Below are 23001 nucleotides of genomic sequence, written 5' to 3'. Positions count from 1 at the left end.
GCTGTCCGTCTCGCCTACTAGTGAGGGTACAACAGTGGTCGTGGATGATACATTTTATAGCCTACGTATAAATGGCTATATCTGGTAAACACAACCAAACCAATACATCGAATAGTTTTATTTAAACCAATATCTCTCAAACACACATTGAGAACATTGTACCTTGGCGAATATTATAGTTGGACAAGCTAAATTAGCTAGCCTATTTGGAAGACCTGTAGAATGCTAAGGGGAAAAACATATAAGTGCAATGCAAATGTTTGCATTGGTTGAATCGAGAATCAGAATAGAACACAAATGTTATCAAATCACAAATAATGAATGTTAGTTAAAATGGTGAGTTAATGGTGGTGCTTTATTGTCAATGTGAGAGGATGGGAATAGTGTTCTGGTGTCTGATGTCTGATGGTCATTTTTTTTAATGATGTTAAGATTTATCTTGCAGATGCACATAGCATAGCATGGGTATTATATATTGTATGTTAGTGGTTTAGTACATGTTTAAATAAAGAGTTTTAAAATTAAAAAGTCTCTCTCCATCTAAATAAATTAATAATCATGTCTGACATTGTGAATGGCTAAAATAGATCTTACAGCTATGCAGCTGTGCTCTCTCTCTCTCTCTCTCTCTCTCTCACACACACACACACACACACACACACACACACACACACAAATAAATAAATAATTATTTTGAATAAATAAATAAAAATCGCTATTATTATTTTTTTATGAATAAGTTTCGAATGTGTCCAGAAGTTTTGTCAGATTGGCTAAATCGTTTACCCTCAGTCTTGTAAAAGTGAAATAGGCCTACTTCAACAATGCAACGGCTCCCCCCGCTGTTAACTTCATGGAACGTGCACAACAAATGTCACGTCACGTTCGTCAACAAGCAAAACAGCAAGATCAAAACTAACGACAAAAAGCAAGATTTAATAAACAGTCCGCAGTGTATTCCTTTTTGTCCTCGGTGTATTGACATCATCACATAGTCTATATTATATGTGTAGTCTAACCCTCTGTGTTAGTTAAATTAATATGTATATTCATTTACACCTCAGAATTATAAAACTGGGATGTTTCTTTTACGTAACGTTTATGCAGCAGTATTCCTTTTATGGCATTCCATGCGTGTGTTACATCAGTAAACAAGCACGTTACGGGATTTGTTCCAATCAGTCAGCCCAGATTTGAATATGGGGCGGGACCCCACAGGTAGCGTCAAGGACAGAGTGCTTTCCAAAAAGCAGCAGGCGATCTTTGTCTGTTTTATGCACAATGTCAGTACAGAAGTCTTGAACTGATGTCTCTCCGGAAAACTCTTCCAGCTTTTGCGCTCGCGACTCGTGACAGGAGTTTTGTGATCTCCACTCATCATGGTTATCAACGGAGTGTGCAAGCGTTACATTCAACCAAAACAAACACACAAGAGGAGCATGTGTCCTTCAGTAACAACATCTCCATTGATTTTGAACAGACCAAAGAAGCCTACAAGAGCAAAGACACTCTTGAGTTACTGAGAAGCTTGGTAGTTTTCAAACTGTGCACCTATGACATCCTGGTTGATAAGAATAAAGAGGTATGTAATGTATTTAATGCTTATAGAATGCATTCATAAAGAGTACCATCCTGGTCTTTCATGTACTGCATGTGACAGACTTCCATGAATTCCTGTATTGGAGGAATTCTCAATGGAATTACTCTTGTGTCATTGTCCTGGATGATTGACAGGAATGGCACCTTGCCAGGGAAGAAGTCATGTGGTTAGTGTGTAGAGTTACTAGAGTCAACTGGCAAGGATAGAATGAACCTCAGAGACAAATGCAAGTCTTTTTAACCTTTAGGCAAATTGGAAGTGGAAACACACCGAATATATTGTTTACACAGGGTTTCAGCCTTAAAAAAATTAAGAAGCTTCAGATTAAAAATTAAATTAAATTATATATTTATATATATATATATATATATATATATATATATATATATATATATATATACATTCTATGTATATTAGAATGAAGGATCATGTGACACCGAAGACTGGAGTAAATGTGACACCGAAGACTGGAGTAATGATGCTGAAAAATCAGCTTGACCATCACAGTAATAAATTACATTTTGAAATATATTTAAATAGAAAATAGTTCTTTACATTTTTTACAGACCCCTGGTAAAAACCCTTGGTGTTAACATATTAAAGGCCAGATTTACTAACAGCTTGCGCAAGCACAAACCCTCTTTTGGAGTTAAACTACTGTCAGGATTTACTAAAGACACGCAGTGAAAAATTAGCGCTGAAAAGGTGCGGACATGGTTATTTTTGTAGCTGACCACGTTGCATTTGCTTTTGTAGGAGTTTCCCTTTCAGATGCAAAATGTATGTGAAGGGAGATTTTAAATGAATCATGCAAGGTGATTTACTATGATTTGCGCTCATCAATTTATTAGTATTTGCGCCATTAGTGCCCCCAAACTGTAAGGACACCTCTTAAAGGGATAATTCACCCCAAAATGTTGGGTGTTACCCTCACGTTGTTTCAAACCTATGAGTTTCTTTCTTCTGCTGAACACAAAAGAAGATATTTTAAAGAAAGTTGGTAATCAAACAATTGATAGACCCCATTGACTTCCATAGTAGGAAAAATACATTGGAAGTCAATGGCTATTAACTGTCTGGCTACCAACATTCTTTAATATATATATATATATATATATATATATATATATATATATATATATATATATATATATATATATATATATATATATATATATTTGTGTTCAGCAGAACAAAGAACAACTTGAGGTTATGTAAATGATGACAGAATTTAAATTTTTCGGTGAACTATCCATTTAAATATTTCTAAAAATGAAATCAGATCATACTATAAAATGTGCATTTCTGTCTCCTACAGATAATAGATCTCAGCAGAAAGTTGTTAGGACAGAAGATGTTTGAGCAGTTTATGAAGATGACGTTCTACGGTCAGTTTGTGGCAGGCGAGGACCATCAGTCCATCAGGCCTGTAGTGCAGAAGAACCAAGCGTATGGAGTGGGAGCTGTGCTGGATTACAGTGTAGAAGAGGATCTCTCACAGGAAGAAGCTGAGAGGAAAGAGATGGAGTAAGTGGTCTCTTGTAGTTCTAGACCCTACATCCACAAACTACCATGTTTAAGCTGCTTCCGTCGATCGTAGGTACCAAGGGTGACTGGAAAGATTTGTGAGCAAAATACAGTGTCTATCGTCTAGATAGGAGAATGTTACTCAAGATGTTCAGCAGAACTGCAAGCATTTACATGATCCAGACCTGACCAATTAAGAGCCAGATAAATAAACCAGTGATATAGATCACACCAGTATTAAGAACAGAATATAAATGAATGCAATTATATTTTGCTCCATAGAGAGCTATAGTGCTTAATTTAAAGCGGCTCATTAAGAATTTTTGCTCTTCTGATATCAACCTGCAGTTAGTTTAGTGAAAACTTTCTCCCTTCTTGGCCCTCCTAGTTTGCATGGCAGTGTGCATCCGAAATCTATTGGTCTGAATTGGTCTTTAAGACCTGCTTTGCATAAAACTAACTACTTTTCGGTAGAGGGCCTAGAGGTTAATGGCCATGCTGTGTTTTGTGCTCACGCGGAGAGCTCACAGAAATAGCCTGAGATTTGATCTGCTGTCACAGATGTAAACAAAGTGCCCAGATCCTATTGGTTGTTTTGGTCGAGGCCCATTGTTTCTGATTGGCTTATATTCAAGCTATCAACACTCACTGTTTAGTTATTTGGTCTCATGGTACACATGCAAACAGAGAGCTGCTCTCTATTGCTACTAGAGAACATGTTTTTAGTAGTGTATTCTGTATTGAGACAACAGTAGGTTTATTTATGCTTCAGACCTGATTCATCACTATTTCTGTTGCTCATATTTAGGGTTAGGGATTTGAACAAATCCCTGTCCAGGAAGTGAATTATCGGGGGAATGCGGTGCCTGAAACTACGGTGCTGGAAAAACGTAATTTGTTTAATTCATTTTTGTTAAATTGTATTGGCCCTATTGTTTGTAATTTGCTTATTTTTCTTACTTTTAATGACAAAAATAAAATAATAATAACTATGAGCAATATCACACGATTAGCAGTGTGATACGGCTGTGATTCGGCCGTAGGTAATCACAGTCTGCTGATATACAGCCATATCGCACAACTCATGTGATATTGCGTTTATACAACAGTTTGACGGCACAAGTGAGCGATAATAAAACTATAATATAACTATAAAGCCCTAGCAACCACACAGAATATATATATTTAACTTTTTAAAAATATTCTCTCAAATGAGTTATATTTGAATTATAAAAGGAGAAGTATATCCTTTATTTTCCTGTTTGTTTGCATTACTTGGACATACGCATTATTTGGCAAACAGCAGACAGTTTTCAACTTATGCAATTTGTTGAATACTAATTGCAGGTGCCGTCTGGTTAGAAATGCAGTCTACTGATTGTATCTCTACTTGGAGGTTTGCTCTTAATAATTCTGAAGGGTACCTCTTTGTCATTCAAGCTGGAACTGAACCTGTGACCTTTCTATTACCAGCTCAGGTCCTTAACCATTAGCATCACCTACATTTCAACAGCTGTGTCAACGTTATGACATTTGATTAAAAAATGTCTTCATTTGTTCTTGTCAATGACCTTTTGTAAATTACAGAGTGTCAGTGCCATACCCGAGGGTCTCCTGCTGGAAATATAAATGAAATTGTATTGCCTGAGAACTGAGAGGAAGAGAGAGACGGAGATATAGATGATATGCCATTTGGATTATGAGGAAAAGCCAGTGATACAGAGTGAGATCCAATAAATGGACTTCTCCTCCACATCACTGCTTTCACTTCTGAAAGTCGCTGTCAGAGGTCTGAGTAATTTTATAGGCGTCCCTCCTCAGATTACTCTGGAGAGAGAAGTGTAGTTCTCCTCATTGCCTGTAAGGGGCGCTGAATCTCCACGATCACTCACCTCGCTGAACAAATGAGCTGAAATGGAGCGTTTATTGGAAATGCTCTTTACAACCACAGAGGACCCTGGCTGGTCACTGGCTAATAAAAGCTAATTTATGTTCGTGATGTGTGTTTTAGAGCCTCTGCCCCTATCAATATTGCATTAACATCCACCCCAATGGATCCTGTAATGCTGTTATACAGAATAGAGTGCTCAGCTTGGCTTTTCTGCATTATCAAGGGTGTGATAGAGGGAGAACGCTGGAGGATGTGGCATTTGAGTAGGTTGCCATCTAATATGCAGGAACCCAGGCTGATCATTCCATGAGTTTCAGATGCCATTCCTGCCTTGTATCATTTTCGAGGAATAAGCTGTTATTGGTATGTCTTGGTTTGGTGCAGACTGCCATTATTATAATAACAACCATTGGTCAACTGTAATTGACTTGCGTGTATTGATTTAGGAATTATCTGCTATGTAACATTCAGCTGATGTCGGCCCAAGACAATTCCACAAAATCTCTTTGCTTGAAAAAATAAATAATAAATATCTTAAATATATTATTTTCATCATGATTTCTATTTTTTTCAATTTCACAGTGACATTTATTGGCGTTAGAGTTAATACTATGTATATATATGTATGTATGTATGTATGTGTGTGTGTGTATGTGTGTGTATGTATGTGTGTGTGTGTGTGTGTGTGTGTGTGTATGTGTATATAGTCTACAGAAACTGCTGTTTCTTCACACACACATATATAAATATACATACGTGTGTGTGTGTGTGTGTGTGTGTGTGTGTGTGTGTGTGTGTGTGTGAGAGAGAGAGAGCATACTGTAAATATTTATAAAAAATGGCAACTTAATTTATTATAATTTCCATCCATCCATCCATCCATCCATCCATCCATCCATCCATCCATCCATCCATCCATCCATCCATCCATCCATCCATCCATCCATCCATCCATCCATCCATCCATCCATCCATCCATCCATCCATCCATCCATCCAATCATTATTAATTGAATAAATTCCTAATAATATATACAGGATTTGATTTAATTACAGCAAATACTATTATTTCAATACATTACCTTTTCACATGTTTTTATGCATTTTGTTTCTCTTGTGATTTTGAGGTAAAACAAGAAGTTTCACATTGAACATTCATTTCTCTTCTTTTGCATTCATATTCAGTTACTTCATGTTGACAGTAATTCAGTTGACAGTGATGATCTCACTCTCTCTGGTACATTTTAAAATGAGTAAGATCCTGGTCAAAACCTGACGACTTTCTTTGTCATATGTTGCCTGTATAACTCTGTTTTGTTTAGAAGAGCACTTTAAGCCTGGAAGGGCTCAAGTCTGTCCGCTAATGACCCCATCAACATCTCAACATTCCTTCCTGTTGGAACATTACAGACGTCAAAACATTGTCTCCACTGAGCCGCCCCATGCAGAGTAAACGCGGCGGTGTGGGTGGATGGGGAAGTGCAGAGACCGTTCGAAGGATCTGGAGATCACAGGAACTCAATTTAAACAAATCACTGCCCCATGTGGCTGTCTAACCTTTGAGTTGGTTTGAATGCCCGGCCTGAGCTTCAGTGTAGAACAGCAGAGAGTTGAGATGCATGGGTATAAGCATAGACATCAGGCGGGAGTCAGTGTGTGACTCTAAGTGCTGACCCTGAAATATAGAAGGGAAACAAATAGCAGAAGTGCACCACAGTAAAGTGACTTCATAGCAGCCTCTGCAGTTTTTATTGATTCCTCTCTACAGAAAATGCTGTTTCTTCATTTTGTTGGCTAAAGGTCTCTAAAAAGACCTAAAGAACAAGTAGTTGGTTTCATTAGTCCCCTGTTTTATTAAAAATGTCAATTTATCTCTCTTTTCTGATAGATCTTGCATGTCTACATCAGAGAAAGAAAGCCCTGGTGAGTATCTGCACATTTTTAATATTTCAATTCTTTTGTAATATTGAAGCAAAAGGTCAAAATTTCCCTTTTCGACATTAAGGAGCTGACCATCGGGAGAAGAAGTTCACAGCCCATCGTAAGTTCGGCGATCGCCGTGAAGGCGTGACGAGCGCTCGTACGTATTTCTATGCCGATGAGGTGAAATGCGACCAGCACATGGAGACTTTCCTGAAATGCATCAAAGCCTCAGGTAACAGACCATCTGTAAAAGCTGACCAGTTGTTAACTTTGGAATTGGACTCAGTTTACAAGCAAAACAAATGCCAGAAGCTACAAATGCAGTGACCGTAACACACAAAGTAGGGCACTTTGCACAAACAGGTACTACTGTAAGAAGGGCCTAAAACTTAAAAATGAAGTCCATTCTATTTTGTGCTCATGTGTGAATTATTTTAAATGACAACTTTAGACACTTTTCTTCCTTGTTTTTCTAGCTGAAAAGTCCTTGATAACATCAGAAAATCCAACTTTTAAAGAATGTTGCTCTTGATAGACTTTAGGCAACGAAAACATGAATTTTTAAGCAGTTATGTCTTTTCAAGAACGTACCTTTTCAAACTTACAGTTTGGGGTGTGAGTGTGTGCATTTTCACACAGAGCAAGTTTTAAAACACTTCTACTCTCATGTAAACAGTCTTGCAACCAGTAGATTTTTCTGAAACAACGTTTTCAGGCTTCCTTCAAGCCGATTTTCAGTTTGTAAGACCTTAAGATTTGAGACTCTTTTAAAAAGTAATGGGACATCAAAATGTTCTTTATTCATGGAAAGTGGTGCAAACTTCTATCCTGTTATTTCTTTAAATCTTTTTTGTGAATTTTAATGATTGTTGTATGTATTTTAGCATATTTTTAAGAGTGCCAAGAAAGCATGGAGCTGACCAACTTTTGAAAGCGTTTATATTTGTTTTCCATTATGCCAGAAGTTTTGGAGAAACACCCATTGAAATGCACCGGCAACACTATGTATAACTGCATAGAATTATTCAGTGTTCCTGGAAAATTGCTCTTAAAAAGGCAGTTTCACTTTCATTGCTGCAGTTAGCCTACCTCTAAAATAACTCTAAAAGAAAATCACCTGCCTGCTCAGGTGGAAGTTCTGAAGATGGCTTCTCGGCTATTAAGATGACTGCCCTGGGGCGCCCACAGTTCCTGGTAAGATTGAGGTTCAGGCAGGGTTCATTCATCAGAAAACACAGGTTAAAATCCGTCACCTTGGTGAACTAAACGGGCTCTTCATCCTTCCCTCGGGCGTCTGTAGCTCCAGTTCTCCGAGGTGCTGGTGAAGTGGAGACGTTTTTTCAGTTTCCTTGCTGCCACGCAGGGGAAAGACGGCGTGGAGGTGCTGGAGCAGAAACTGGATCTAGAGCAATTGCAGGTATGCTTTGGGTTCAAACCGCGGCCAAACACACATATCAACTGACACTTAAGCGTGTTTAATACTGCAAAAGGACTGTAAGGCATCTGTAACAAATGTGACATGCAGCAAGCAACTGGAGGCTCAGGCTGTATAGCAATGACTAGACTGTACGAGCTGCATTCATTTTAATGGCAAAATGTAATTAACATGACAATAAATAATTAAGTAGTCTTTTAGCAGACACTTGTTTCTAAAGCAACTTACATGGGACATTTATACAAGATCATTTCCACTAGAGAAACCTAATGTTTTGCTCAAGGGTACAATTGTGATACTACATGAATTGTCACGTGAGGTTTGAACTTTAATAGCTCCGATTTTTTAGCACTAAACTACCACATAATTGCATTATATGCTATACTATCTCATAAGTGCATTATATTAGTGCACCAATTCAGAAAATTCTGTCATCAGCTTCTTACTTTTGTGGAACACAAAGGAGAAATTCTTTCAAAAGAAGAAGTTCCACCCTGTTATTTTGCATACATTAAAATTATACTGTGCGATGTGAAACTCCAAAAAGGACAAAGAAAGCACCATAAAAACCCCATAAAATTCCCCATATATTAGCTTTGTGTGCTGAAAGCACTGATATATAAGTTGTTATTGGCTCAAAACACCCCCAAGATGTGAAGATGTGCATATAATATATGAGAGCTAGTTTTTTATTCAGCTTGAATTTTGAAAATATTTTCCTCACATGCAAAGCAGTCATTTAACTTGGAATGTTAAATGGAATGGTGCTTTTTTTTTCTTTTTTTTTTTAACTTTTTGTAGAGTTTTGCTTGCATGTGCATTCACCCGATCAATATCGAGTATCCAGATGGCATAATCAAAAATATCTTTTGGAGTGCTCTTGGAGTGTGTATTTATTTGTCATTTGAACTTTTGGAAACAAAACGTAAAAGTGGACTTCAAAGATTTCTTATCCTGTTGCGCCCTGTATAGTTAATGAACAGCGACTAGTCGACGTCAAGGTTAAAGCATCATGGCAGTGCATTAAAGTCGACTAGTCTGTGCAACCCCTAGTGTGAACGCTATAATAGTTATCGTTATAGTTGGTGTGAACAGGCCTTAAGAACTGTAACATTCTTCAAAATGTATCATTTTGTGTTCCATGGAACTCTAAACCTTCGGTGGGTTCATTTCGGATGAATTTTTCCTTTAATCACAGTCTTTTTGGAGTGTTTTGTCTGATGTATAAAAAGTGTGTTTTCTTTGCAGATATGTCTAGCCAGGCTGGGAGCTCAAGGCAACATTCAGAGCTGCTTCTCTGATGGACGACTGCACTCATCAGGGTGAGAAACACCAGTTTCCCGTAGCTGTTCTAACACTCAGACTTGTAAATCTTTTCAATCAATGGCAGACAATGAAGTTATCTTATGAACTGAGGAGAGCTACTCAAGGACTATTCCACGGGTGCTCCATTACACTGCCCCGCTAGACCCCCTTGAGTCAACTAAACCCCTTTGTACCTCATATAAGAGCAATTTGCTCCACTGAATCGACCAGTTCTGTAATGATGCATGCCAGTCATTTGATGTTCAGAACATCATCTGCTTAAATATAAATGATATATTGTATTTGTTTCCCGAAGCATGGTGGACATGCTGGACTGGAACAGTCTTATCGACGAGAGAACAAAGATATCCAATCTTCTAGTTGTCCCAAACCTGCAGGTAGGCAGACAGCAAGAAACAGATACCTTTACCACAGCATAAATTAAGAGGGTTATGGATTTCTCATGGTCTAATTGGTTCTATAAACACTGCAAAAGCCCCTTCACAGTTTTCCCAGGTAATTTGATTATGAAGACATGTATGGAGTTTTGCCTGCAAGAGAAACAAGAGGCTTCCATCACAAGCACAGAAGATAGTCTTCATTTATTTGTTGTATAATGTTAAAGTGAATGTTTCAGCTTAAAAATAATACTTAAAAAAAAAGAAATTGGAACAAAATGTTACTGGTGCTTTTCTATGTGGTTGCTAATGAATGATTTGAGTTATTGTTTGTTTTATATCGGTGTTATAAGTATCAACTAAAACTATAAACAAACAAATTGTTAATTGAAATAAAGCTAAAATAAAATGAAATATAAATATAAAATAATAATAAAAAAAACTACATTAAATGAAAAATTAGAAATGCTGTCTTGGCAACTAAATGAAATGTTTAAGTTGAAGCCCTAAAACTACTAACTGAAAAATAAACTAAAACTGAAATAAAAATAAATTAAATCTAAATATATGTATTATTTATAATAATTAAACATTTTAAATATTAAATAATATTAATATTTTAATTAATATTCTGATAAAATATATATATATATATAATTATTTTTTTATATTTTTTTTTTACTTTTTTTTTTTAAATATTGAAAATGACAAGCACATAACAAAATTACAAAAAATTTAACTAAAGTTAAAGAAAAAGAAAAAAAAAAGTATGAAGAAAAAAAGAAAAAGTATGAGCAATAACAATTAGCAAGCACCACTAATAAATATTGTTTCTGAACAGGTTTCCAAAAATCAGACAGGTTGTTCCTCTCCGAAATTGGGCATTTGTTGAGCGGAAATTAGGCATGTTAGGGCCTGTTCACATGAGACGCAGACCAGTAGAAGAGAAAAAAGAGCAAAGTCTAGAGACAAACTAGTAAAAGTTAAACTTCTTTTAACTTCAGCTCCGTGTTGTTTGAATGCCATGCCATGTCATGCACGAGATGCTGCAAAAAACACAAGATGTGATGTCTGTCTAGCTCATGTTCACATTTAAAAACAATGGAAAAGTAAACTGAAATACGAGAACATATTTTGATTTAAAAAAATATACCCTTTACCAATAATTCGAAACCATCTGTTCAGGAAAAAACCAAAAAACAATGAGAATGAAAAAAAATGAGTATTATTACTAAGATTCACTTAAATAAAAAAATAAAAATGCACCCATATGTGTTCAAATTCAGAATTTCTTTCTTTTTTTATATATTTATTTATTTATAAATTTATTTTGAACAGACTGGCCAGTTGGAGCCTCTTCTGTCCAAATTCACGGAGGAAGAGGAAAGGCAGATGAAAAGGATGCTTCAGCGTCTGGATGTGTTGGCGAAGGTGTGTTCATTGGCTGTTGTTCCTCTTATGTTTCTCCTGTGGTATTCATGCGGAGTGTCAGAAGGTCATGGTCTACCAGACAGTCATGGATGAAGAATGTAACAGAGATTGATTTTGAGAAAGCCTTCAGCAGAGTGCGGAGGTTAGAGAGCTGTTCCGCCCCGTCGACTTGATGTGAGGAACATGTATCGGGTTTATGTCGCACTGTGAAAGGCCTCTGGTACAAGCAGTACAAGCTGTGATACTCGCAGTAGGCTCAGTGCTTCCTGTTTTTCAGCCTGGAAGTACCAAATCAAACAAAGTTTTGAGATTTCATAAAAGTTTTTTTCTTTAAGTGAAAGTGACGTGAAGGTAACCCATACTCTGAATTTGTCCTCTGCATTTAACCTATCCAGGTTAGTGCACACACACATTAGGAGTAGTGATTAGTGAACACACACACTGCAAACCATGGACACACCCTGAGCAGTGGGCACCCATTTTGCTGTGGCGCCCGGTAGGCTTGCTGCAATAGTTCATGTTACTGGTAGATGGACACTACGGTTCAAAAGTTTGGGGTCAGGAAAAAAAAGGAAAAAAAAGAAATCCTTTTATTCATATAACATCAAACGTGTTTTAATACATTTACAAAGCCATTATAATGTTACAAAATATTTATATTTAAAATAAATGCTGTTCTTTAGAACGTTGTATAAGAATCCTGAAGAAAAATGTCGCAATTTCCACAAAAATACTAAGCAGCACAACAGTTTATAAATTGGATATTAATAATAAGAAATGTTTCTTGAGCAGCAAATCAGCATATTAGAATGATTTCTGAAGGATCTTGTTACACTTTTGCTCAGCGAGTTACTCTGGCGTCGAGTAAAGATGCTCATTAAATATGCCCTTGTATCCAAGCTGCACCAATCACATCGGGTTATCTGATATAGGCGGGCCAGAGGCGAGATAAACAGATGAAGACAGCGCTGTGACGTCAAAGTCATTAGTAAACATTGCAAGATGGCTATGGATGAACTCCAGTTGTTTGAAACGGCTTTGGCCGCTACAATGAACGAGTTAGACTTGGCTTTTTATCTAAAAGAGGAACAGAAGACGGCGCTCGAATCGTTCCTTTGCAAGAAGGATGTTTTTGCTGTTTTAGAGTCTAATCTACCAGTTAGCTCCGCTGGTAGCTAAGCGTATGGGGCTTGTTGTGATTGGTCGTAGTGTTATCCAATTGCGTGCAGTGAGATTTTCAAATGCATGCTTGGTACCGCCCCTCGAGCTGGCCGATATTCATTAGTCGATGCTAGACCATTAATCTTTCAGATTTAGGTCTGGATTTCCAGGCTAGTATTTACTGTATTTTTCATAAAATAAATGCAGCCTTGGTGAGCATAAGAGACTTCTTTTAAAAACATTAAGAAATCTTACCAGCCCCAAACTTTTGAACATCACATTAATTATGAACGTGTTTTAGCATTTAAATCTATCAAACTACTTTGAATATGAAATGTTTGTTTGAAAAGCGTGCATGTGCAATCTTTCTTTAAAATAAATGCCACATTAAGTGTCTGAATATTGTTTAGCACCACTGTATCATCAACATTATTATTGCTGAGGTTTATAGCATCATTATTTGTTGACAAATCCTTGGTTATGGCAGGACAGATGGGTGCAACATCAATTAAAATGATGCTGTCTGTGGCAATATCTCCTCTTTTTTTTTGTCAGCTGATGAATGTGTTTTTACCTCACTGTTACACTGCCTGCTTCTAATGTTCTGAACAGCATGCGGTGGAAAATGGCGTCAGGCTGATGGTGGACGCTGAACAGACATATTTCCAGCCTGCCATCAGCAGACTTACTGTGGAGATGAAGAGAATCTTCAACACAGACAAAGCTGTCGTTTTCAACACCTATCAGTGCTACCTCAAAGTGAGCCTTACGCACACACACGCACGTCTGGCACATATGAATGGTGTTAATGTGGATCAGATGATGATATTCTGTGCTTTACCTACAGTGAGATGGTTAGATGCTGTGCAGAAAACATGCTGTAATAACAGGATCACATTTAGACAAAGCAAAATCAAAACTGATATTTAACACTGGTGCTTGCAATCTATCTTTGCATTGAAATTAATCCTGAAAGGAAATAAATGATGATGGTGACAATTAAACACGTTTACAAGTTATATTAAATTTAGAAGAGAAAGGAAGTGAATAAAAGGATGGTTTACCCATAAATGAAAATTCTGTCATCAATTACTTACCCTCATTTCAAACCCATAAGACTTTCATTCATTTACGAAATGCAAATGAAGATATTTTTTTAATGAAATCTGAGTGATTTCTGTCCCTCCATTAAAGGTCTATTTACCCAAAACTCTGATGGTTCAAAACGTGCATAAAGAGAATCGAGAGGTTTAATCCAAGTCTTCTGACACGATCGCTTTATATGATGAATAGATTTAATTTGGATTAAACCATTCGGGGCATCAGAAATCTGAAACATTTCTTCATTAAAAACATCTTAATTTGTGTTCTGAACATGAGCGAAAGTCTTACGGGTTTGGAATGACATGAGGGTGAGTGATTGATGACAGAATTTTTATTTTTTGGGTGAACTATCTCTTTAATTTCCTGAAATGTTGCCTTTACAATAAGGTTATCTGTTGCAACGTAATGAATTCTCTGTGCTCAGGAGGCATTTGATAATGTGTCCATGGACGTTGAGCTATCGAGAAGGGAGGGCTGGTGTTTCGGTGCCAAGTTGGTAAGGGGGGCTTACATGTACCAGGAGAGAAGCCGAGCAGCGGAGATTGGATACGAAGACCCCATCAACCCCGACTACGAATGTACTAACAGAATGTACCACAGGCAAGAAATGTTCCAAATTCTTCCTTGAGAATTTCACATTTGAAGTCTGTTCCTGAAAACTAGTGAGCTGCCTTGTTGTGTACTTTCTACGGCAGCATCTGAACTGAAATGGACCCTCTTAAGTGACTCATCTAAAAGCTCTTCTTGGTCAGCAGCTCCATTAACGGTCACTCACCCATGGAAAACAAATAGAGCTACTCGCAAAAAACACACAAGAGACTCAACTAACACACAGCTGATACCAATAGTCTGATGCAGGGCCGCTGGAACAGGGTGGCCATGGACTCCCACTTTCAGCCCACATCTCTGTCATCTCTTAGCTCACATTAAAGCCAAATTTCAAATGCAAGCTGCGATTAGTCATATGCTTAGTTTTTTGATAGTTTGAATGATATTATACGCTTGATTTCTAATTGTACTATAACATTACATTTGTTTGATATCTATAGACTTGATTTCTGGATGGCCCGGTTTCACAGACAGGGCTTAGATTAAGCCAGGATTAGTCCTTAGTTCAATTAGGGCATTTGAGTAGCTTTTATAAATGTGCTCTAGAAAAAAAAAATACTGGTGTGCATCTTGAGACAAAACAATGGCACTGACATTTTAAGATATGTCAGTACAAGTTGCTTTCAGTTAAAACAGCTCAAACATGCATTTTAGTCTGGGACTAGTCTTAAGCCTGGTCTAAAGTTCAAGGTTTTCCAAGACTATGAGAACCCTGGTTCTTCAATAAAAATGAAAATTTTTGAAGAAGACAAATGAAAGGGGATTTATATCATTTTATTATGTCAGTCATCTTGATTTTTTATTATTTTTTTTAAGCTGATTGGCTATTTTAAAGTTGTTTGACCTTATTTTAAATAAGTTTTGCATCATTTTGTGACCCCCTGAAAGTCTACTGAGGCCTTCTAGAGCAGCGTTTCCCAACCTTGTTCCTGGAGCCACACCAACAGTGCACATTTTGGATGTCTCCCTTATCTGACCCATATATTTCCAGAGATTGTCTTATTATAGGGAGATGAGAGGGTCTGTATCTCTTGCCATTGGAGAAAGCGTAACGGCTAACGTGGATCACGTGAGGCACCTCAGCCTATCATGTAATGGCCGTGACGTCATTTCAAATCGTTTAAAGTTTTATGACAGTGAGTTACAGTTTACGTTAATTAGTTTCTTGTGGATTATTAGCGCGTTGGTCTTGTGAATAAATGTTCTATATTCGGTATTATATCGCTAGTAAAGGTACGGTAGGAATGCATTGTTTGTGGAATGTGCTTTACTGCAGAAAAAAGCGTGAATATCTCTATTAGCTCTAAGTACTAGTCATTGCTGGTTGCATAAAACCACATTAAAAAACTTAATTGTAATTTAATACATATTTAATTCATTAAAATTATGTCTTTTTTTTACCATCATTCATTAAAAAGCGTTATATCATCATCATTAGGCACACAATACAATTTTCATTAAACAACATACAATATAACAAAATATTTATAATTAAAACACTCATTTTCGGTAATTCAATAAAATGCAAATCAGCGTCATATGCATAGATGCAGTTGTAGTCTGTATTTTTTTTACTTTTTTTAGACAATATACAATATCACTCATTAAATACTATGGTAATGTACAGATACTTTCAAATAAGACACCATTTCAACACAACAGTAAATAAGAAAGGGAATTGGAAACAAAATGATTTTGTAAAGATACTCTTGTCTGCATTTAAGGCTACCACAATTAGTAAGGTTATTTCTAAACTTTATCATTGTCTTCAAAACCACTGGCCAGAATCCACCTCTTATATCAGAATTAAATGGGAGAAAGATGTAAACATCAATATAACAGAAGAGGCTTGGTTAGAAACATGTAGATGGAAAACTACAGGCTCTCAACAATGTAGGCTATTCGCCTGGAAAAATATAATTCGATTTTTTATTTCACCTGCTCAAAAGAGCCATTGTGAAATAGGATCAGGGTGTTGGAGACACTGTAATTCAGAAGTAGCAAATCACCACCATTTATTCTGGGCATGCCCAGTCATTCACATATTTTGGAAAGATGTCCACAGGACTGTAGAGGCTATATTAAAGATCAAAATTCCATTCCAGTGGTATACCCTCTATCTGGGAAATCTGGATCTGCATGATACCAATTATATAAACTTATGGAGAATATTCCTGGTAGCAGCTAAAAAGGCTCTTACTCGTAAATGGCTTCAACCTCACCCACTATAGAAGACTGGAAAGCAATTGTAAGTGAAATATATAGGATGGAAATCTTTACCTTTTCTTTAAGATTAAAAATGCAAAAAGGGGCTCTGTTGTGGAAGAGATGGATGAAATATGTAGGAAATTGAGTAACTATATAACAGATGTAATCATATCTATTATTGGAAATAAAACGCTAATGATGCAAAGTTGTCACTAGAATGCACTGTACCCCATTTTTTTCATTTTTTTCTTCTGTTTTACTATTATACAGGATATATATATATATATATATATATATATATATATATATATATATATATATATATATATATATATATATATATATATATACAGGGTGGGCCATTTATATGGATACACCGTAATAACATGGGAATGGTTGGTGATATTAAAGTCCTGTTTGTGGCACATTAGTATATGTGAGGGGGCAAACTCCTCAAGATGGGTGGTGTGTACTAATATATACTAATGTGCCACAAACAGGACTTTAATATCACCAACCATTCCCATGTTATTACGGTGTATCCATATAAATGGCCCACCCTGTATATTATTTTGTTTGTTCTCACCCTTTTTCTGTGTGTGTGTTGTGAATAATCTAGGTTCTGTAAATATTACGAATCTATTGAAAAATTTGTAGGATGTCAGCTGGACTGAATGTATCCATTTTTTCCTTTAACTCTGTAATGTACTCTTGACTCCCACACAGAAAAAAAAAAACCCTATGGTAATGCCGTAAATGAGTCATGTCACGACATACCCTTCTCTGCCTTCTCTTATTAAATAACATTTTTATCATAGTAAAATCTACATATCATTCCCAAAAAAAGTATTGTGTAGCGTAAAACATGGTGAAGATTAGTGGACAGGCAGTCGATTCATTAAATTATAAGCTATTTCCTCACAAAAGCGGTTTATTCAGTGTAGCCTCAGCCTCTTCTCGCGATTCAAGCGTTAGCATTAGCCGTTACGCTTTTTTGGCTACAGGTTGCAGTCTTGTCATCCACTGGCTTTGATATTTCTGTTCTTGGATTCTCTGCTAACAAGCTAATGAGTTGAATCAGGTGTGTTTGATTAGGAAGAGTTGGGAAATGTGTAGTGTTGGTGTGCCTCCAAGAATAGGGTTGGGAAACACTGCTATAGAGAGCCCCGGCCCCCTGGTTGAGAACCACTGGCATTTAATGCATAAAATGCTGTCTAGGTGGGCAACTTTCTGTTTTGGAACAGAGAATTATGGCAAAATTCTTAATTTAATGAGAAAGTAATGATTCACTTTCACTTTGCCACTTTGCCTCTCTTTAAGGAGCGAGATGACATGGCCAAGTAGTTTCTGAGTCCAGATCAACAGTCCTAAAATACTTGTAAAATAAAGGTCCTAATCTGAACATCATACTTACCCTGAACTGTGCTTCATTCAGACGGTCTATGTGCTGACAGAATGTTTCAAAGGCAGGAAAGATTTATCTATACTCTTGGCTTATCTCACCATAGGTAAGCCTCTTATGATTAAGGTACATTCTGACAGCTTTCAAAATAAATCAGATCTTTTCAAAAGATTTTGTGTTTGGCGGTCAACAGTCAACTTAAAATGTTGTCTGAAAGTGCAGACCAAAACCAGGATGATTTATGAGCAGCTGGTGTCTTTCAGGTGTCTGGATTACGTGCTGGAGGAGATCGAACAGAATAAGAAAGCAAATGTCATGGTGGCATCACACAATCTAGACACTGTTAAGCATACACTCAGAAGGTAGGACACTTTTTTTTTTTATACTTTCAATTATATACTGTATGACCCATCATGAACAGATGTCATTTCCACCACAGCTCAAATATCCATTCATTTTGTGGTGGAAATGATGGTGGTTGAAATGACATTTTAAATATTTTAGAACGCAATGGCTGACTCCTTTATCTTGTTAAAGGGATAGATCACCCAAAAATGAAAATTTTCTCTTAATTTACTCGCCCTCAGACCATCCAATATGTAGGTGACTTTTTTTCTTCAGTAGAACAGTATTTATAACTGAAACCATGGTCTTTTGTGATTCAAATAATGCAAGTCAATGGCTACTGTTACTTTGAGAGTCAAAAAAACATACAGGCAAAACAAAATTAATACCTGTGGCTCCTGATGATACATTGAGGTCTTATGAAGCCAAACGGATTGGTCTGTGCAAGAAACTGAACATAATTTACAACGTTATTACCTGTAATCCACAGCCTCGGCAAACGGTCGTGAGCGCGTTCATGGCAGTCTGGACCGCGAGCTTCCTGTCGCATAATGACACGTTACCTTATTATAAGCGAACGTTATCTTAATTTTTCAGATATGTTACAACATCCAGGATAAGCACAAGTAAGCACTATTTTGTGGATTATAGGTTGTAAATAATGATAAATCGTTTCGCTTCTTAAGACCTCAATGTATTGTCGGGAGCCATGGGTATTACTTTTGTTTTGCCTGTATATGTTTTTGTGACTCTCAAATTAAATAGTAGCCATTGACCTTCATTATATGAATCACCAAGGACCACGGTTTCAACTATAAATCTTCTTTACTGTTCTACTGAGTAAAAAAAAGTCACCTACATCTTCGATGGCCTGAGAGTCAGTAAATTAACAGCAAATTTTCATTTTTGGGTGAACTATTCCTTTAAGGCTATTTTCTTAGCTAGAATTTTTTTCACATAATTATTATTTTTTTTTTGCACAATTTCAAAAAAATTACAGCTTGATTGGAAATGACAATAAAAGTTAGGTGATATTTATCTGGATTTTTCTTTTTATATAACGATTTATATACATTTGTGTACATAAAAGTTAGTGTACTTGAAATGCATAAAATATGAGAGATTTTACATATACGGTACATTTTGTGTGTGTGTATGTGTGTGTGTGCGCGCACAGGTTTATATTACATTGTGGGGACCCCATGGGTACAAAAGCTTATAAATCATACAGAATGAGGTTTTTTTTAATGTACAAATGCATAAAGTGTTGTGTGATGGGTAGGTTTAGGGGTCGGGTTAGTGTAAAGGGACAGAATATACAGTTTGTGCAGAATAAAAACCATTACATCTTTGGAGAGTCCCCACAAAGATAGCGAACCGGACTGTGTGTGTGTGTGTGTGTGTGTGTGTGTGTGTGTGTGTGTGTGTGTGTTTTGGTTTATATTACATTGTGGGAACCAAATGTCCCCACAAGGATAGTAAAACCTGAGATCACCTCCATTGTGGGGACCAGCCAGCGGTCCCCATGAGGGAAATGGGTTAATAAACATACTAAATTATATTTTTTTGAAAATGTAAAAATGCAGAAAGTTTTCTGTGATGGGTAGGTTTAGTGTAAGGAGATAGAATATACAGTTTGTACGGTATAAAAACCATTACGTCTATGGAGAGTCCCCACAAAGATGTGTGCGCCTGTGTGTGTGTGTGTGTGTGTGTGTGTGTGTGTGTGTGTGTGTGTGTGTGTGTGTGTGTGTGTGTGTGTGTGTGTGTGTGTGTGTGTGTGTGTGTGTGTGTGTGTGTGTGTGTGTGTGTGTGTGTGTGTGTGTGTGTGTGTGTGAAATCTGTCATATTTCATCAATTTTGAGGTCGGTAAGATTTTTTCTTATGTTCACCAAGACTGAATTTATTTGATCCAAAATACAGTAAAAACATTAATTTGTGAAATATTATTGCAATTTAAAATAACTGTTTTCCATTTGATAATTAGTATAATTTATTTCTGTGATGGAAAGCTGAATTTTCAGCATCATTACTCCAGTCTTCAGTGTCACATGATCCTTCAGAAATCATTCTAATATATGCTGATTTACTGCTCAAGAAACATTTCTTATTATTATCAATGTTGAAAACAGTTGTACTGCTTCATATTTTTCTGGAAGCCATGATACATTTGTTTCTGGATTCTTTAATGAATAAAAAGTTCAAAATAAAAGCATTTATTTGAAATGGAAACAGTCTTTACTGTCACTTTTGATCAATTTAATGCATTTTTGCTGAATAAAAGTATTTAAAAAAATCATACTGAACCCCAAACCTTTGAATGATAGTGCATTAAAATGTATACATTGAAAAGTCACAAAATTAAGTGACTGCATGTTGATATTTGTTAGATCAACATCTGGACATCAAGTTGTTAAGCTTTAAGCACAGAAAAACTCACATTTATAGTGTAGTTTAGGTTCTGTTCTTTGATATATGGTTCCAAGTACATTTAGATCCCACTGGGAGTAAATTAATTTGTGTAAATTAATAATGTAATGTTCAATCATTAATTTTATGTAATCACTCCTTAGGGGTGTAACCTTATTTGACAAAGGTGTCCCAATGACAGATGTCATTAACATTCTCTGTCACAATGTCAAAGAGTGTCGCCAGGGAATGATTCGTATGGAAGTACACACTAGTTATCCTCCTCTTACATCATTCACACTTAATATCAGCCTAAGTGTCTCAGAATGTGTCTTGTTCCTGCGTGTAATGGCTGTAACCGATAAGACAGTGTGGAACTTTGAGTGAGCAATCACCGGAATGTATCCTGTATTAAATGACCTTGCCGAAGGGGCGTCTCTCATTTTTCACTTTCTGTGACGGCGTTCTGTGTGTTTATGGTCTAACAGGATGAATGAAATGGGTCTGGCACCCACAGATAAGAAGGTGTACTTCGGCCAGCTCCTGGGAATGTGTGACCAAATCAGCTTTCCGTTAGGTGAACCACACACACACACACACACACACACACACACACACACACACACACACACACACACACACACACACACACACACACACACACACACACACACACACACAGAGTTTCTAAATTCACTTCTAAAGTGATCACGTTAGTGAAATCACAGCAAAACTTTACAATAACGCTTGTTCATTTTAAACCAGTGTTATTTTATTGTAATTGAGATGCTATTAAATTGTTGTAATATTTTAATTGTTTTTATCTCTTTATTCATTTTTATTTTAGTTGAAGTTTTAGTATTTTTTTGTCATTTGTTTTTAAATTTGTCTATGTAGTTTTTATTCATTTTTATTTCAGTTTGTTTAGTTATGTTTGAACATCAAAATGAAAATAAGTATTGTTGTTATTTTTTATATATTTTATTTCAGTTAACGCTTATTTTAATTTAAGTTAAAAAAAAAGAATATAAAAAATAAAAGTATTCTGGATTAAAATAATGTAGTATAATTTATGTAATTTAGTATAATTTCTTTCATAGTTGTACTTGTTTCATGTTTCTTCATCTTTCCTTTATCTCAAAATAAACCCCTTTAAAAAAAAAAAATATATATATATATATATATATATATATATATATATATATATATAGGAAGGAATAATTTTTTCTATTAATTTAGAAAAAAGTATATAAAAAGTTGAAAGTATATAATATATATATAATATTTTTATATGTTATGTTAAGCTATATATTTATTGTCTATATGATTTTTATTAACATTAAATCATTGATTGGCATGCATTTAATATGTACTTTTAATGAAAGTATACAATATAAGTGTTATCAAAAGTACAGTTATAAAATGTATGTCAATGAAAGGGATATAAAAAAACAACAAACCCCTGATAAATTGGTATTCTTTTCTTATCTGTTCATATCTCTAGCTCAGGCAGGATTCCCAGTGTACAAGTACGTTCCATATGGTCCGGTGAACGAGGTGATTCCCTATCTGTCCCGCCGGGCTCAGGAGAACCGTGGCTTTATGAAAGGAGTGCAGATGGAAAGAGACCTCCTATGGAAAGAGCTCATGCGCCGACTGGCCACTGGAGAAGTCTTCTACACACCTGCGTTATAAAACACACTCTACTTCTCACCAGAGACTCCTTACCTTTGTTTTTTGTTTGTTCACCCATCCATTCATAAATCTTTTTTCCCACTCTCACTGAGGCTGTTCTTTATGATATAGCACACATAGGATCCTTTATTTTAAAAAAAAAAATACTTGGGTGAATCTCACAAAACACAAATCACAAATACAAAATAAGAAATGATGTATTTTGCATACAAAAATGAAGCCTTTTTTTAGAATCTTTTCTATTTTTTTCCAAATCAAGTCTTTGCATTGCTACATGACAATTAAGCACATTTTGCCTCAAAATTCTCATTACTATAATGTGTCTGAATGTTTTATTTTTGGTAACTATGAAAACGTAGCATCTAGAGCTGGTCAGACATATTTATCAAGTATTATGATAAATATGATTTGACAGTTAATTGTAATAAATATAAAAAATGTAAAAGGTGTGCATCATAGCTGACACCCAGGTGAACCTAAATTTGCGAATATCGAACGCCCAACGTCAAACCAACTTTATGCCAGTTCTTAAGTCTAGTAGTGTTTTATGAGCAGTAGA

The 23001-nt window shown here is 36.1% G+C and overlaps 1 protein-coding gene across 1 annotated transcript; it reads left to right on the top strand.

The window, feature by feature from the left end:
* The first annotated feature begins 1208 nt into the window (after positions 1 to 1208).
* On the top strand, positions 1209 to 22618 carry prodhb (proline dehydrogenase (oxidase) 1b). The gene is made up of 14 exons (XM_084115080.1): positions 1209 to 1582; positions 2919 to 3127; positions 6906 to 6940; positions 7023 to 7172; positions 8070 to 8134; positions 8241 to 8357; positions 9624 to 9697; positions 9997 to 10078; positions 11417 to 11509; positions 13283 to 13429; positions 14199 to 14374; positions 18257 to 18355; positions 21236 to 21324; positions 22252 to 22618. The coding sequence occupies exons 1-14, from the start codon at positions 1307 to 1309 to the stop codon at positions 22440 to 22442; spliced, it is 1803 nt and encodes a 600-aa protein (XP_083971206.1). The 5' UTR covers positions 1209 to 1306; the 3' UTR covers positions 22443 to 22618.
* The last annotated feature ends 383 nt before the right edge of the window (positions 22619 to 23001 follow it).

The sequence above is a fragment of the Abramis brama genome, assembly GCF_963993115.1.
Source record: "Abramis brama genome assembly, chromosome: 5".
Taxonomy (NCBI): domain Eukaryota; kingdom Metazoa; phylum Chordata; class Actinopteri; order Cypriniformes; family Leuciscidae; genus Abramis; species Abramis brama.
The sequence above is the reverse complement of the archived record's forward strand: the minus strand, read 5'-3'. Positions and strand labels throughout refer to the sequence as shown.

Excerpts from the sequence above, each read along its gene's own strand:
- prodhb (XM_084115080.1), top strand. The coding sequence starts at position 1,307 with ATGTCTCTCCGGAAAACTCTTCCAGCTTTTGCGCTCGCGACTCGTGAC. Across the intron at positions 1,583-2,918 it reads TGGTTGATAAGAATAAAGAG|ATAATAGATCTCAGCAGAAA; the intron begins GTATGTAATGTA and ends TGTCTCCTACAG. Across the intron at positions 10,079-11,416 it reads TAGTTGTCCCAAACCTGCAG|ACTGGCCAGTTGGAGCCTCT; the intron begins GTAGGCAGACAG and ends TATTTTGAACAG.